This window comes from Anoplolepis gracilipes, chromosome 1 (assembly GCF_047496725.1).
Source record: "Anoplolepis gracilipes chromosome 1, ASM4749672v1, whole genome shotgun sequence".
NCBI classification, from domain to species: domain Eukaryota; kingdom Metazoa; phylum Arthropoda; class Insecta; order Hymenoptera; family Formicidae; genus Anoplolepis; species Anoplolepis gracilipes.
In genome coordinates, this window is record NC_132970.1 from 5,088,272 (window position 1) to 5,104,811 (window position 16,540).

General features: G+C 36.8%; 1 protein-coding gene across 11 annotated transcripts in view; it reads right to left on the bottom strand.

Moving 5' to 3' along the window:
- Window positions 1–1,589: 1,589 nt before the first annotated feature.
- The window catches only part of Ten-a (Teneurin-a transmembrane protein), a 454,976-nt gene continuing 440,025 nt past the window's right edge, over window positions 1,590–16,540 (bottom strand). For 9 of the 11 annotated variants that reach the window (XM_072889357.1, XM_072889393.1, XM_072889392.1 and 6 more), the window contains 9 exons: window positions 13,601–13,785; window positions 13,031–13,182; window positions 12,034–12,692; window positions 11,713–11,948; window positions 10,430–11,535; window positions 9,992–10,214; window positions 7,827–9,817; window positions 7,432–7,615; window positions 1,590–7,339 (listed from right to left, as the gene is read on the bottom strand). In XM_072889357.1, the coding sequence (XP_072745458.1) occupies window positions 6,378–7,339; window positions 7,432–7,615; window positions 7,827–9,817; window positions 9,992–10,214; window positions 10,430–11,535; window positions 11,713–11,948; window positions 12,034–12,692; window positions 13,031–13,182; window positions 13,601–13,785 (5,698 nt within the window). In that variant the 3' untranslated portion in view covers window positions 1,590–6,377. The remainder of the gene's footprint in view (window positions 7,340–7,431; window positions 7,616–7,826; window positions 9,818–9,991; window positions 10,215–10,429; window positions 11,536–11,712; window positions 11,949–12,033; window positions 12,693–13,030; window positions 13,183–13,600; window positions 13,786–16,540) is intronic. The other 2 variants (XM_072889366.1, XM_072889395.1) reach the window with 2 other exon arrangements.

Genomic DNA, 16,540 nt, shown 5'->3' on the forward strand with positions numbered 1-16,540 from the left:
GCAACTTTCGACGACTAATGATACGCATTTACAAAACGATTATATTATAATATCATACGATTCTAAATGAATATAAGTCGTCTTATTTTCCGGTGATAATTATTACCGGCAGTAGAAGAAGTTGTTTTTCTTCCTGAATTCTTGGCTCGTAGAAATCGAGTCAGAATGAATAGCCAGGAGCAACAAAAGGTAGGTCCAACTGGCTGAAAATACGTGGTCAATTTTGGCCACAATGCGTAAAAAAATGTAATCGCAAATTTCCAATTAGGACTCCCCAAATCTTGTTTTATCGGATTTTTGCTGATGTAGCTAGTAGAATTAGGTCTGCTAAAGCTATTAAGACAATCGAAACATTAATGTTTTGAAAACTGAGATGTTTTAAAAAATTTTCAAAACAAAAAAAGTAATATTACAATTGAAATGAACAAAAAATTAAGAAGCACATGCAAAACTAATATTGTTTAACTAATTCAACTGAATAATTAATAGCAACGAAATAGTTCAACCATTATGTTCTCATCGCATCTTTATAATTTTTATATCCACTCACAACATTTATTGTTATACAAGTATAAAAGCAATTAAAATGCAGCAAATGTTACTTAAATTTTCGATGTAACATAAAGAAACTTTGAAACATTGAAAATCTATTAAAATATATATTTTCTTTATTCTAATAAAATATATTCGTGACGATACGTGTTACGATACCTCTCGATACATGTAACATTCTTAAGGAGTTTTGTAACGTCCTAAGCAATATTTGCATCTCAAAACTGTATAGCTGATTGGCTATAGGAACATTAATAAACGAGCGTCGTGTAAAATCCTTACACATATCATACATAAATCAATCAATCATAATAATCATAAATAAAGTGCGCTTCGTATATTTCATGCAATGCTCTTCACATTGTATGTAGCATAGGTAATATGAAACGTCTACAAAAAATTATTAAGAACAAATATTTAACCTTCACTGAACATCAATCTTTACTTTATTCGCTTGTCGTACCTTATGTTCCATATAATTTATCCTTGCTACTTTTTACGTCATTTTATTTGTAATGTTGGAAAATGAAGATGAAAGAGATTGCAAATATATCAGACAATAATGAAAACATTTTGTGTTTGAAAAATTAGTTGACGATTACTTACCGTTTATTAGCAATTTCAATAATAGGAAACTTAATCAATAATATCATCATAATACAATTAATTTATATTATGCAAAACATCAGCTCTGTACTTATGCTTATCGATCGTTAAACTTAAAATTTATACTATATATATATATACATACATATATATATATATATATATATATATATATATATAATTTTATATAATTTATACAAATTATATAAATGATATAAATGTACATAATTTATATAAATTTATTATATATATTTTTGTAAATAAATTCTTTTTTACACGAATATTTTTTATATATCCAATTCATTCTATATTTATACATTCAAATATTTTTAACATTGCAATTATTTCCACGTTTATTAAGTTAAAATCTTCTATATTTATTTAATAAATGAGAAATAAAATTATTTACATTTTAGTTCAACGTGTGATTAACATTATGTTTTTAATATTTGGCTATGATATGAAAAAGACTGAAAAAAAAGCATCGTTCGATGAAGTGACCTATCCAAGAAAACATCGAGGGTGTCAGAAGTGAATGACAAGTTTGAAAAACGTTTTTCCGATTTTTATTATCATATATAGATCATATATTTTTTGAAAACACTTAATATATTTTACTTAAGATAGTAATATTGTAAGTTTATTGGACATGCTGGTTGGATCGTAACGCTGTCTGCCGCGTGGCAATGATTTAAGTGGAAAATTCGTAAATAACTCACTTCCGATGCTTCTATGATGATCATCGAATAAGGATGTGTTTTTAATACACGGGGCAGGGAAGGATGGCGCAAGGACGAAAAAATACATTTATAAAAATTACTCGTGATCATCATAATATTTTCGTTTACGGCTTGAACGGGGCTTTATCAAATAGCAGAGATAAATTCCTTTCTCTCTTTTCTTTTTTCTTTTCCTACAGTAAGATGGAGCGTCTTACATGAAATTGATCGCCTTGTCGATGCAATATGAAATATTGACGTAGTTGATAATTCAACGTACATGATGCGCGTTGATTTACCTGTCTATTTACTGTTTATTTATCTATTTTCTTTTCTCCATCTCTTCTAAATTATCACTAAACGGCTGCGGCATTCGATACCGCGTGTTTGTGGCGTGTTGTATATCTTCATGTACGTGTGCATGCATTATATATGTATGTTTTGTATTGATGTATGTAAATGATCTTAGCTGCTGGGAGACAGGGCTGAGCGCAGTTTCAGGCAGGTTCCATCCAATTACAGATATATTATATCATAGCAAACATCGTGACTATTTACAATAAATATACAATTGATTACGTTATATAAATAAAATATATATAATATCGTATCGTTAGGTTTAGGTTTACAGCAACACGTGACAGTAAACAATTAGATCAGCGGCAAAGTAGCATAATCTATCTAGGGTAGTGGTCGTAGTAGCATTAGCGTGGCTGACTTTTTTCTTTTCTTTTGCGCTTGCTCACTCTTCAATATCTCTCACTTTCACGCTCTCTTTCTCTCTTTCTTTCGTTCTCCCTTTCTCTCTATCGCTCTCACATCAATTTCCGTCATGAATTCCGATTACGTTTTCTTTTTTTTTCAGCGTGTAATCTCTCTCGAGCCTAAAATCGCGCATCTCAAAAACCAATCGTGCCGTAATTCATAAATCGGCGTTTACTGCTATAATTGGCCACTCTAGCTTCTCTCATGTGTATGTGTATATATATATGTATATCTTTTCAATATATTCATATATATATATTTATTTATTTATTTATTTATTTATTTATTTCATATAATAATCATTATTTCTTCGCGCACTCTACTTCGTTTCTTTTAATTTAGAGAAGTACGCGGAATTGTGATCCCCCGTGACCGCCCGCGGGGGACAAACGAATCTAGAACGAGTTCGCAAAAACGAGAGATAAAACTTCACGGAAGTTAGAGAGTGAATTTTTTCTAATATTAAAATCGCGTAAATCGATCGGGCCTCGAGTCGAATTTAGGGACCCAGCCCGTATCCATGGCTGGCCCGTTCATTAATTTGACACGTGATATTTAAAAATAGTCGATTCTTCTTGAACGCATATCGTTGCCGGATCCAACGACAAATAATACGATTAAAGATCAAGAATGCATGGGACAGTGAAAAGCAGGTGTAAAAGGCTGACTGACCAGAGAGGGACAATGAGTGTTTAGATATTTACAAATGTCGAAGCACTCCTATTTCGCTTGTCCAGAGACAGCCAAAGTCCTCAGAAAAATGACATATTTCTTTATTATGACATATATCTTTATTTTATCAAAATGAGAAGTGATAATTGACTTATCATTATAATTATATTGTAATTGTTAATTAATATAGCTGAGAATTATTATTGAAGATAGCATTCAGTTAATAATTCGTAATTAAAATAAAAGCGAATGCACGTAAAGAATAAAAAGAAATGCAACATTTCAGATAAATATTTTCAAAATAAAATACTTCTAGAGATGAAGTTAGAATAAAGCAAAATAGAAATAGAGTGTTGGTTCCGGCTATGTTAGATAAGCGAGGGAGGAATGCAGCTCGACGATCGAGCTTGTTCAAGCGGCCGTTCGCGAGAAAACGTGATAATAAACACGCGCAGAGATAGATTAACGTGCACGATTTCACGAGTTAAGTTTTGGGCGTTCGCGCGTGCAACGAGAACGTGAAATGTACAAAAAGGATCGTCCTTGCGATCTCGATGGCACGAGCGCGCGCGCGTGTCTCCGATGGTAACTCGTTTTGGACCGCGGTGTAGGGGGTCATCCAAACAACACAATACTTAAAAGAAATAGTAAAGATGTCCTAATATTTCAAATATCCTTTGGACATCTTTTAGACATCTTTTAGAATTTTGCGTTGGTTGGATACTGTAGGTCTAAACACTCGCTCGAGTTAAAAATACGTTTTTACGAAGCTTCCCTATATATATGTATATATATATCTCTCTCTATATATATATACTTTTTTATACATTCAGCATATAGATAACTTTTTTTTTTATCTTTTCTCTATTTAGACAGCAATGTCGTTGTGCCACTAATTATCCATAAACGGCACCATCTCTAAAGCCGCAAAATATTAATGGCGAATACGAACGTTCGAGCAAACAATATGCGCGATGGATCGATAAATCCGGAATCTTTATAGGAGAAGGGAGAAAAAGGAGAATCAATGAAAAATAATAACGAGAGGAATTTCCGATGTGTGCTAAAGTAATTCAATGCACTGTATATGGGCTTTGTGCGCAGGCGATCAGCGCACAGATATACACATATGCATGCGCGCGTACACGCGCACACATACGCACACATATGTATACATACAGACACACACACACACACACACACACACACACACACACACACACACACACACACACACACACACACACACATACACAGGCGAAACGATCAGTATTTTGCGGGCAGTAATTTCAAATACACATACTTAGAATACTCTCGGTGAGGGAACATAGTTTACGTTCGTTACGTTCATATCCAGCAAGCACAAATATGCGATATTGTATACATATTATTTACTGATAAAATCTGAGTTTATTCCTCTTTCACATTTTCTTTGTTTCTCGATTATACGCAAACATCATACGGCACACCTGGCGCTCCTTTTTCTCGACCCCCGAATTATAAGGGATATCCACCGTCGAACAACTATTTCCCTGCGTGCACAACAGTGCGATATAAATCACCGATCAGTGAAGATCGGGAACGCTTATACGCTACGGATAGGATACATCCACATGCTGTTAAAAATACGTTTAGTTTCGCTATTGGTATTCGACGTTCTCATGCACATTGTCACAGTCATCATTCTACTTCGATATCCTCTCAAATCGCTCTTTCTCTTTCATTCTCTCTCATTCTCTCTATCGCCGTACAAGAAAAGCACCACTTTATAATACAAATTCATTTCATTCTTAACTGTCTAAAGCCGCGAACGGAATTCAAGCTCGAGACTGCGCGATCGAGTCCGCGCGATCGCCGTTTCTCGTCCTCTTTTAGGACACTGAGAGGACATCGTCTCTCTTCCAATTTCTTTTCCTCAGTTCTTTCCTACTCTTCATCAGAGCCATTCATTGTTGAGATATATTCTGCCCGCATTTGCTTTCGCGCTCGCTGCTGCTTTCTAGCAATCGCAATCTGCTATTACTATACTTTTATCATTTTATTATATTTTTTTCTAAGTCCGATGTTAAAATACCGCAGATTGAATGGACCCAGTCAAGCAAATATACATGTAGCTTGTTCACGTCACTGTTAATGTCAATAGTGTCGTTCTGATTCATATTTCTCTCGCATTTATTCTACACCGAAAAAGATCGCTACATCAACGTAAAGCTATGTATTGACTAGTTTCTCTCACTCGAGTCGCTCTCAACAACAAATGGCCCGTTTCTCAATTTTTTTTTCTATCCTCACTCTTCGCAATATACCTATATTTACCTTGTATCGGTGTACCGTTGTACAATTTGCACGCACAATACCACGGTCCGCCGTCACTTACTTAGGCCTCGAGCGCAAGCTCGACGAGCTTGCTGGCCTTGCGAACATAGCTGAGAAATTGCAGATCTTGTAATTTAATTCAGACCTGCGAGCTAACAACGAGCTCCAGCTGTATCCACGTTGCGTTAAACCTGCGGAAGGATTTCGCAATGTTTTTTACTTCCAGGTTACATACACACAATCAGCATTCCGGTATACATGCTCCCGGTTATCTTTTTTTTTTTAGTTATCCTGCCGTCGCTTATAAGGCTTTCGCGGATCTGCCAATCGCGGATCGGTCGCGCAGCTGGTCCGTGGAGTGAATGCTCGGTGAAATTCGCGTTCCTCCGCGTGTGCTTAACGCTCTTACACACTATATAGCCTATATCTCTCGCGCGCGGTGTATATATATTTATAATATATATAATATAACATTATAGTGTTTTTGGCATCTTTGAAATACACAAATAGACTTTGGTATAAAACTTTTTGATAGTGTTCAGTACACGTTTTATATATGCTTATGCATATATATGGACGCTGCGCATTACAGCGACTCGCTCGATTCTTTTACCCTCCCGACAATTTTCATTTTTTTCTCCTTCCTTCTCTCTGTGATGTCGCTCACACGAAAGTTCTTATGGTTTCGATACTGGACAATGTCCCGCGAAGGGGACGATACGACTGACTCTTGAATACAATGTCATTCTAGCACATCTTGTCCAACCACCAGAATTTACAGGATGGTGCGCTTCTCCTCCTGCGTCGTTTTTTACTCGACTGATCGACGACCTTCTTTACGAATCTGATGTTGTAAGGATCTTCCGCGAGCTCGGGATATTGCTGCGCGTCATGAATGTATTCACCCTCGTAATTAGACGCGAGGCCAACTTTTATTATTTCATCCTGCTCAGCGACCATCCACTCAACCGAGGTAGGAGTGTTCGCTTTAAGTGCTTCGCGTTCCCGATGCCACGCCTTCCTGATAGCGGTTGCCTTCGCGTGATGTAATAATCTCTGCTTCTCTTTCTCCGCCGTAGTACCATAGCGAAGATTCACCACGTAGCTGGCGCCGTGTATTTTCACATCGATAAGCGAGCTGCTGCCACTATTGTTCTCGTTCTCATGAAAAGTCGTATTTACCTGACCGCCTAATCGTTTCAACTGACCGCGATCTTCACTAGCCCGCCAGGTCTCTTCCTTGACGAAGTAGAAGGCATCCTGCTGTGCGCTATGCACGACGAACGTGAATGGTAAAAAGTACGAGCGATTAAATACAGATGTAAACACGTCGCCGTAAATAGCATTAGCACTCGGTACGCTGGATACTACTGCCTGACCATCGGCAGTTCTTGATACTAAGATACCCTTGCCAAATGGAGGATCGGATGCTGCGCCGAGACGAGTGGGTATTAGTTCACTGGTGTCCTTCTTCAAAGCCGACCGTGGCGGTGCTAACAAGCTTATCGCGTCGCCTGAGTGTCTCTGGGCGATATATGCGAGAAAACCGGATCGTACACCTAAATTGCGTGTTCGTTTCTTTTTACCAAATATGGAAGTACCCGGACCGAGCGCTTGTGGTACAAGACTATCTGGCAACTCGTCTGGGAATAATTGCGGTGCTAAACTCTTCAAATCATACCCAAGATGCGATAACCATGATATGTGATCTGGAAAATAAAAATATGTAAGACATGAAGTATATATTAATATAAGGTATATAATTAATGTAAAGTAGTTCATATTGTTAGTATGAATTTACCAGTTGGCTGACTTGGTCTGTCCGTATGTCTGACATCAATAGGATCGTTTCCGTTAAATCTATAAAGATGTAAATGTGTCGGCTTATTTATGCGATCCAAAACATTTTCCCAGAGCGGTGACATCCACTGGCCTATCAACGGATCATATACCTTTCCATTTGGCATATGAACCAAAGACGTGACCTATAAATCAATTGTACATTAAAACATAAAGTGCGACAAACAAAATTTCAGATACCATTTCAATTTTGAAATTATTGACTTTAATGTACATAAAAATTTTATCATCTTTTTTTGTCACATTTTATTTTATTAATTAGATAATTAGAATATTCCTAAAGTTGCATGTGTATATAGCTAGTAATGAACATGAAAACATAAAATTTTTATTTACCTGATCCAAAAGTCCGCCACAAAAGTCAACCGGTAAATAAAGATAGGGATTTGAATCATAAACGATATGACCGTAAGGCGATCGCATAATTTCTCTAATGCCTTCTCCATATTGATTAAAAATCATAATAGGCGTACCGCATTGATCGGTGGCAATATAATATTTGTGCCGATATACTTGTGCATATATAAGATGTCCTCTATCATCGTAAACCAGCGACATTAATTTACCATCGCGTGGACTGTATATTTGACTCACTTCATGTGGACGTTTCTGATTATTGTAGAAGAATTGCGTAACATTGCCATAATTGTCCTTTCTAGTGGCTAGACGATCTAAGTGATCGTAATAGTATCGTACGTCGAAGCGGCCGCGTTTGGTAGCGCGCACGAGAAGTCCTTTGGCATTGTAATTGAATCTTTCTTCCCTCGCATTTTGCACTACTAGACCTCGATTATCGTATTTGTAGAGGCCCTCGCCGAACTTAACAATTCGATCCATATTGTTGTATTCCATCGGGATCGTATTACCTCGATACGTAAGTGATAACATGTTGCCGTTTGCGTCGTATTTGAAACCCCAGGGTTCCTGTGCCTCTACGCCAGTCAGTTGACCGTCGCAATCCCACGTATAATTCTTCACGTTGGTATATGTGTTGACGGCGACATTGCGCGTATATGTTCTCGTCTGATTAATGCGTCCGCGTGAATCGTGCGTAAACTCCATCCTGAAAACTTCCATTCGATGAATCGTAACTGTGACTTGAGTTTCCAAGAATCTATCGTCTGTGGTGCGCGAAAATAGTGCCGTGCCATCAAGTACAGTCGTCTCATTTGGTTGCGGTCTCGTTACTTTAAACTGACCGATTTGCTCCAGCATTCCTGATCTCGGATTATAAGCCATGGTATGTGGCGGCAGTGTCTGTCCACCTATTCTACCTTGTACCGCAATCAGACGGAAATTCGAATCATATTCAAACGTGAATTTAGCATTGCTCAGACCGGTCTTGGCGCCGAAATCTATACGTTCCTCCACTAGAAGTCCTGCACTATACTGATAATCCCACTTGTATTCCACGTCTCTCTCAGAATGTATTACCTCAGAAGGTAGTCCGCTCTCAGTGTATCTGATTTCACTCTTGCCGTCACCATGCACAACTTCCGCTAGTTGACCCGAGGTGTGATATCTATAGACAGTACGAGCTCCATCTCCTGGGAATACAGTTTGTAGTAAATTCCCATTATGACTATAATGCTGCAAATAGGCTCTGGTGCTGCCAGGTGGAGTGTACGTCACTCTGAGAAAACCGAGAGAAGCTTGACAGGAAAAAGAATGTTTAGTTTCCGATGGTAGAATGATGTGTCGTAATCCACCGTCGTCGTCGTATTGTAGCGAAAACTGTCTGTTGCTGGCGAGCGTGATTTTCGACAGCATATTAAAATCATTGTAAGTGTATCGTTTCGTGCCGTCCTTACTGTTGGTAATTTCTGCCAGTTGGCCATGTCGGTCATACCCGTACGATTCGTCGGAAGCACCCCATTTCCAACTATCAATTCTATTGAATCGATCATAAGTGATGCTGAGATTATGACCCTGCTCATGCGGTTGCCAGACTAAGGGTAGACCAGCTTGATCAAAGGTCACCGTCAACAGCGCAGTTCCCGCCTTGTCATAAAACGTTTCGCGGCTAAATGCTTGCTCGAACTCGACGCCTATCATTCGCGTATCATTTACCCAAATCTCTCTGTTAAGTGTTTGCTGAGGATGGCTAACATCACCGACCAAGTTATACGTCGTCGTCATGGTGTTCGTTAATTCACCCAGCAACATCAATTGATAGCTCCACATGGGCAACATCTCAGCTTCCACCGGCAAAGCTGCTTCTAATAGCGGATGTTTCGTCGTAGCCGCGCTCAATATTCTACCACCACCAGGTAAAAATACTTCCAGACTGCTATTCGTAAATGCAACTGCTCTCATGAGCTTAGTGCCTGCAAATACGAAATTATAAATTATAAATTAAGTAGCTTATCTCTTTAATTATAAGTTCTTTTAATAATAATTATAAGATATAAATATTGTATCGAGATAAGCCATGATAGATAAAATGAAAATTATCTAGTAACAATTTGTCTAATATTTAAGTAATTTTAAAAAATACATACCATCAGTGATTGTCAACATTTTCGATTTCTCATTCTTCATCTTAAACTCTATGGTCCGCTGTTTGTCACCTTTTGATAAAGCTTGCAATGGAGCAGACACTTTAACTGATAAACCTTCATCATCAGATAAATCCGATGATAATTTCAGTTTTTCGCCTGTTGGTAGTATCACATCGGTGACACGTCCCAAACTGTCGTAATTGTATATGTACGTTTCATCGCCCTGAAATTTATAATAAGATATCGCATAGTTTCGTAATATATTCGTACAGACTAAAATATACTTCGTTTCATCAACAACAAATAATTTATTCGTAAAAAATTTTTAATAAAATATTTTCTCACATGATTAAAAAAAAGAAAAGGATAAATATATTTAGTCACACAAATTATTCACATTATTGATAAAATTAAGTAAAATATAATTTATCAACTTACTCCTGATCGACTAGTAAGCAAACCAGTTGAGCCATCATAGCCCAAAGCAATTTCCGCTCTGCCGCGTTCGGATAATTTTTCCAAGAATCCAACCGCGGAGATCTTCAATTCAGACTTATGATCCTGAGTGTTTTCGATAGAGCTAACAACGCTGCTGTAATCTCGTAGAAACTGGATCTTATTACCCGCACTGTCCGTCACTGTAGATAATTTGCCGAAACTCGTATTCTTGCTGTACAAGAAAGAATAACGGGTCTTTCCGGACGTTAAATCCTTCGTAGAGATGTGTTGTCCATAACGATTAAATACATAGATTTCGTTCGAAGGCGGGAACGGAATATGGAATTCTCCACTTTCATCATGATTTGGAAGATACGGTTGAAGAGCTAAGATATGAAGACTACCCTGATCGGCCACGTATAGAATGCCATCCGGCGAGACCGCCAATGCGGATATCGCAATAAACTTGGCATTTGACGATAAAAGTGTCTCAGTACTGCTAGTGTCATCCGTACAAGCGCATGCGTCCATATCTTTGGTACTGGGTGTGGTATTATTGCACTCACATTGGCCACGCAATCTTTCTTGTTGCTGACCTGCAAAATGCGACATCTTCCCAGAAGAGTCAACGATCCTGATCGAGTTCACTCGGTGAGAATCACGATCCGCTATATATAGTTCGCCGGTTGGACTAAAACCGACAGCTAGTACCGATCCGAGTACCTCATCCGGTTTCTTCGAGTTTGTCGTCATCGACGAATTCAATTTCGGTAGCTCTCCGTTACTATTGCTGTTGCTATTTGCATTGCTAGTGCAATGAAGAGGTGTACCAGCAACTACGCGCACTTTCAGATCACTGGTGAGTTTCAAGACGAGTCTGTCATCGATAAAATGCAAAGATCCGTCCAGCGGGCTCAGGGTTAATCCAGTCGGCCATTGTAATTGAGCCTGATGTGCGGGGATAGCTCCGATGCAGGGCGCCGGTGACCAATGATTATGATGTCCATGATGTCCCACAAGCGTATGTATGATACCTCGGGGATCAACTGCACGAATGTTCGTTCCATCGGCAATGTACATCGTTTTGTCGGCCGCAATTGCGATTCCTATAAATTACAATATATAAATTACATCTTGTTAATTATTTTGCAATATTTTTGAATTTCTGATCTTTTTTATTCGGAAATATACGTTCGTGATTTGATAATATTACTGGAAAGTGTTTTAATGATGCAAGTGTCTTTTGAGAGAGTGATACAAGGATATCTCGATTTTTCTCTTACCTTTGGGATGAGCCAATTTCGCATGAATGGCCGGTCCTTCATCACCGCAATGTCCTTCATCACCTGGAATACATCTTTCGCCATTTCCAACAACGGGCTCGATATTGATGCTGGGATCCTGGACTTGTTCGAGCGAGAGGGCTTTCAATATTTGATGCTTCTCCGGGTCACTGATGTACAAGTGTCCGTCAGCCGGCGAGATGCACAAATAATACTGATATGCTACTTGAGTCGCGCTACAAAAAATTTGAAAAAAATTAAATTACATATATAATTACAATTTGCATCATATAAATTTCGCAAGATTCGAAACTTAATTACCTTAAAATTAGAACAGTATAAACTTTCCCCTCGGGCGTGATTCTTCGCACAAGATTGAAGTCTCCGACATATATGCTGCCATCGGGACCACTGGTAAGCGCTACCGGCGTCAGGAGTCTAGCATCTTTGGCAAGACCATCGCAATTCTGGCATACCAAGGTTCTTTGGAGGCCGGTGCCCATCACCACTTTTACAGTACGAGGATACTGTTTGAAATGGAGAGTAGAGCCGTCACCTTTTTGCAGAATCCCCTCATGAAAGTTGTAATGGTGATGAATATCGAGTCCCCAGCCGCCGATATCGGAAATATCGACGTCGAATCCTTGCAGAGTGGCCGTCTGCGTCTCCCATATTACTGATGGACAAGTGGAATGCTGATAACCGATTGAAATTCTTGCCTGCGCCACGCCGTACACTTTCTGTTTGTAAACGTTCCTCTTGTTCCAAGCAAACGTATGCGTCAAGTTCGGGTCGGCCTCGTATGTTTTCGTATGAAGCGAGCCCTCGATCTCCACGTGTACGTGTACGTGCGTCAGCGATTTTGGAATGAACGGCCCAGTCAGTTGCATTCTCACAGTAGAGAGATAGCCCGCAGCCTGGCTGCTTTGATACATCAAGTGGAGATTGGAGCCCGGAATAGCGATGCTTTCTTGCACAATCTGCAAGCGATGTTTAGTAGTTATCGCAGTGTTAAAACAGACATGCGCAGTGCTGTAATTTTTATCATGTAATATTATGTAATACACTGTCTCCTTTTCAGAATTTTTGACTCTTAATGTACACATCACCTATAAAAATTATAATTTAACATTTATTTACTCTTTTTAAGATCTTGTTGCTCTTCCTTTATTCAAAGATATAAAAAATGATTACTATTTTTAAAAATAATTATATCGTATAAAAAATGTATCCTCTACAGCAATAGAATCAATACAATGTTATTTTGATTGATATAATTACTGTTAAGTAATTATATTAAATCAATTTTGAAATTTACCTGATTTTCAGCAAAGACTAAGCTCTTTCCAGGCAAACCGCCAACTTTCTCAGGCATCCACGTGCTAACGATAACAGGTCGTAATGTCTCGTGATCGTGCTCCAAGCACGGGCCATGATCACTAAAGAGTCCCATCGAAATCCCTGGGAAGCCTATTATATTGTACTCCATAAATGATAAGAAACTCAAAAATGTATAACACTCAAGGGGACGGAACAAAGACGGCACACACGTTGAACAATTCTAGAAACAAGTACTTTGCGAAGAATATACGCGAATAATAGATGCATTCGCGAAAAAAGTGACAATATAAATTATATAAATCCTTTTAATAAAATCATCGCAAAATAAAAGTCTGAGTTATCCGTTTATTATCGTTTTTTTCCTGTATGCAAGGATTGTTGGTTTTAGGTGACCGAGCACGTACGAGCATTTATCGAAACGTTTGTGACGTTAATGAGTAACGCGAACCAACATGCAACGAGGAAATGTGTATATATATATATATTATATCAAACCGACCGATAAAACAATAAATCCTGTAATGCATATCTGAAATTCGATGCTTACCCACTGCCGGACTTGGCAGCTGGTTAGATTTATACGACTCGCTTTCCTTACTAAGGATCATCACAACGGGTGGCAGGACGACAATCTGATTCCAAGGTACGAAGACGGTCCTCGTGAGAGGCTTGAAGGGGCTACGTTGGAATTGAAGAGTCACGGCGCCTCCACCATTGACCAGGACGTCGAACCTGATCAAAGTACGTAAATGCATTTCGAACTCCATTGCTGCTGATATCACGTAAAGATCCGACGTAGATCGATCAAGATAGTACGTTCGTGCTATCTGGGAATGAATGTTCGACGAGGCCTTAGAGTTGGAACGCGTATCTTGGAAGCTTTTTCATTCCATCTGATTAGTTCTCTAAGTGTGTGAAATATATTCTCAGCTAGTACACATATAACTTTGAGATGTCTGAGACTTTTTCTCATATAGAAAAAATTCATCTATGCTGCAACGGATAATGAAAATGTTTTCATTTTTTAAAACTAATATATTTTTCTTTTTTAAATTTTTTTAGAAATTTTGTATTTGCAAAATAAAGTCATATCAAAGACAAAGAATGAATAAGAGCATTTTTTGATCCTACAAGATTTTCAAAAAATAAATTTTTTTTGTATTGTATGGTCATTAGAAATGTAAAAAAATAACCATTAGACGAGAAATAAATTTGATCTATTAAGTCAAAATTAATTATTAGTCTAGATACTACGAACAATAAAATATTCTTTTCATGAATAATAAGTAAACTAAATTACATATTTTCACACATTATATGCCTCTGCCATTATATTAACATTTTACATTGTCTACAACATATATCGTCTCTAAAATGAAGGTAAATACTGCTCACAGTGAAAAATATTAATTTTTTATTACTCCTGATATCTGGATGCTTACAATAAATATGTAATCACTATTAGTTATCTACAGACTTAATAAGCCTCTATTATCGCGTTAAGGTAATCATTGTAGAGATTTTCATTCTTTTAATTTTATTATTTTCTTATTTTGTTTTTTAATTTTTTTAAATTTTTAGCTTTTAAGTTTTTTAAACATATTAAATACCATAATCGTGACTTTTTCAAGCATCTTTTGATATTCTGCTGGACAAATGAAGATGAGAAAGAACAACTATCAAATTCAAAGCAATCATCATCAGAAGATATAAGATAATTTAAAAGTTACGACTGTAGTATTTAATATAATCTAAATAACTTAAAAATAAAAAATCTAAAACAATTTAAAAAAACAAAATATAAAAAAAATAATAAAAGAAAAAAATAATCAAACTTCTACAATGATTACAACCTTGATGTAGTGTAGAGGCTTAAATCTATAAGCAACTAAAATAACGTTAATATGATGATAAAGCAGTATAATGAGCAAAAATATTTGATTAGTTTTCTTATTAATTATGAAAAGGCTTAAGTATCATAGTGGTATACCTAGACTAATAATTAATTTTAGTTTAATGAATCGAGTTTTTTCTCAGCTAATGGTTATTTTTGACATTCCTATGATCATATAATACAAAAAAAATTATTTTTTGAAAATTCTGCGAGGGCACTCGTATTGATTCTCCTTCTAAAATTATGCATTTTATTTATTCGACATAAACAATAGTGGATTTTTTAGTTTTTTTCTTTCAGATCGTTTATTCTGTATATAATATAATATATAATATTTTTTTAATCTAATTATAAATATTATTTTTTCATCAAAGATTTCATTAAACTTTATCTATAATTTTCATATATTTATAATAGTAATTTTTGGAAGTCTAAATCAAATTCTATGAAATTAATTATTTTCTGTTCTAAAATAATTTCGAAGTGTATGTGTGGGTGTGTTTTACTTCTTTTTTAAAAAGAGATAAAAAAGAGGGATATTTCATATGTTGAAAATTCTTTCACGAAAATTCGTAATAAAATATGGAACCAAAATTTATAATATTAATACACAGTTAAATTATTACATTATTGCGTATCACATCAAAAAATTTGTTTTAACAAGTTGTAATATTCTCTAACAATATTAAAAATGCATCAATAAATAAAATAATGCACGTATGTTATTTCGCATTTATAAACATTAATTACGCTTACTCTCACAGGTGCGGCATTCTGGTCGTTGGATTAATATGAATTAAATCGGGAGAGAATGCCTGAAACAAAGTTTTGCAACGGTCGATATGCGAACACATCTCGACGACCGGTGCACCGAGAGCCACAAACTGAGCATAGTACATAGGTTTGCGCAGAGTAATTAGTAAGCTTTCGACATCATTAGCTCGGGCTTTGATGTGGTCTAGTATCCCAACTCCTCCGCTTTCCTGTTTCAGAATTATTCTCGCCAGAATTACTGTATACTCTCCTCGTCTGATATAGTCGTTCCCGCATCGTCTACCTCCCCCTTTCATTACAATGCAGCCTTGATACTATCGCGCAGAACGTCCAGTTCTGGTTGTACATGTCGTGCCCATCATGTGCAAATACGATGATGACGACAACGTAAACAACATGTGTATTCACCGTTATAAATGGATGTAAAAACAGGAAAACGATAGAATGTAATTCTTTCTATCATCTTTTCATCGGTAATGTATTATGCTTAATAGCCTGATTTACTTATTTTACTCAAGAATAGTTAGCAATTAATAAATATGGATTTGAGATACATCCTTAAATGTCCTCAGAGCGCAATACATATATGATAATCTAGATTACGTTCGAGATATCCATCATTTATGTATGGATGTCCATCATAATCGTGCATAAATCCCTCTTTCAAAATAATATTATGCTACAGTAATAACTACATCGGCTTAAAATGTGAATTGCCTAATTGCCTTTACATGTGTGTGTGTTTGTGTGTAATGTTGAATTATTAATATAAATTTCCATTATCCATTACCATGTCTATTAGAAGCAAATCAAAATGCA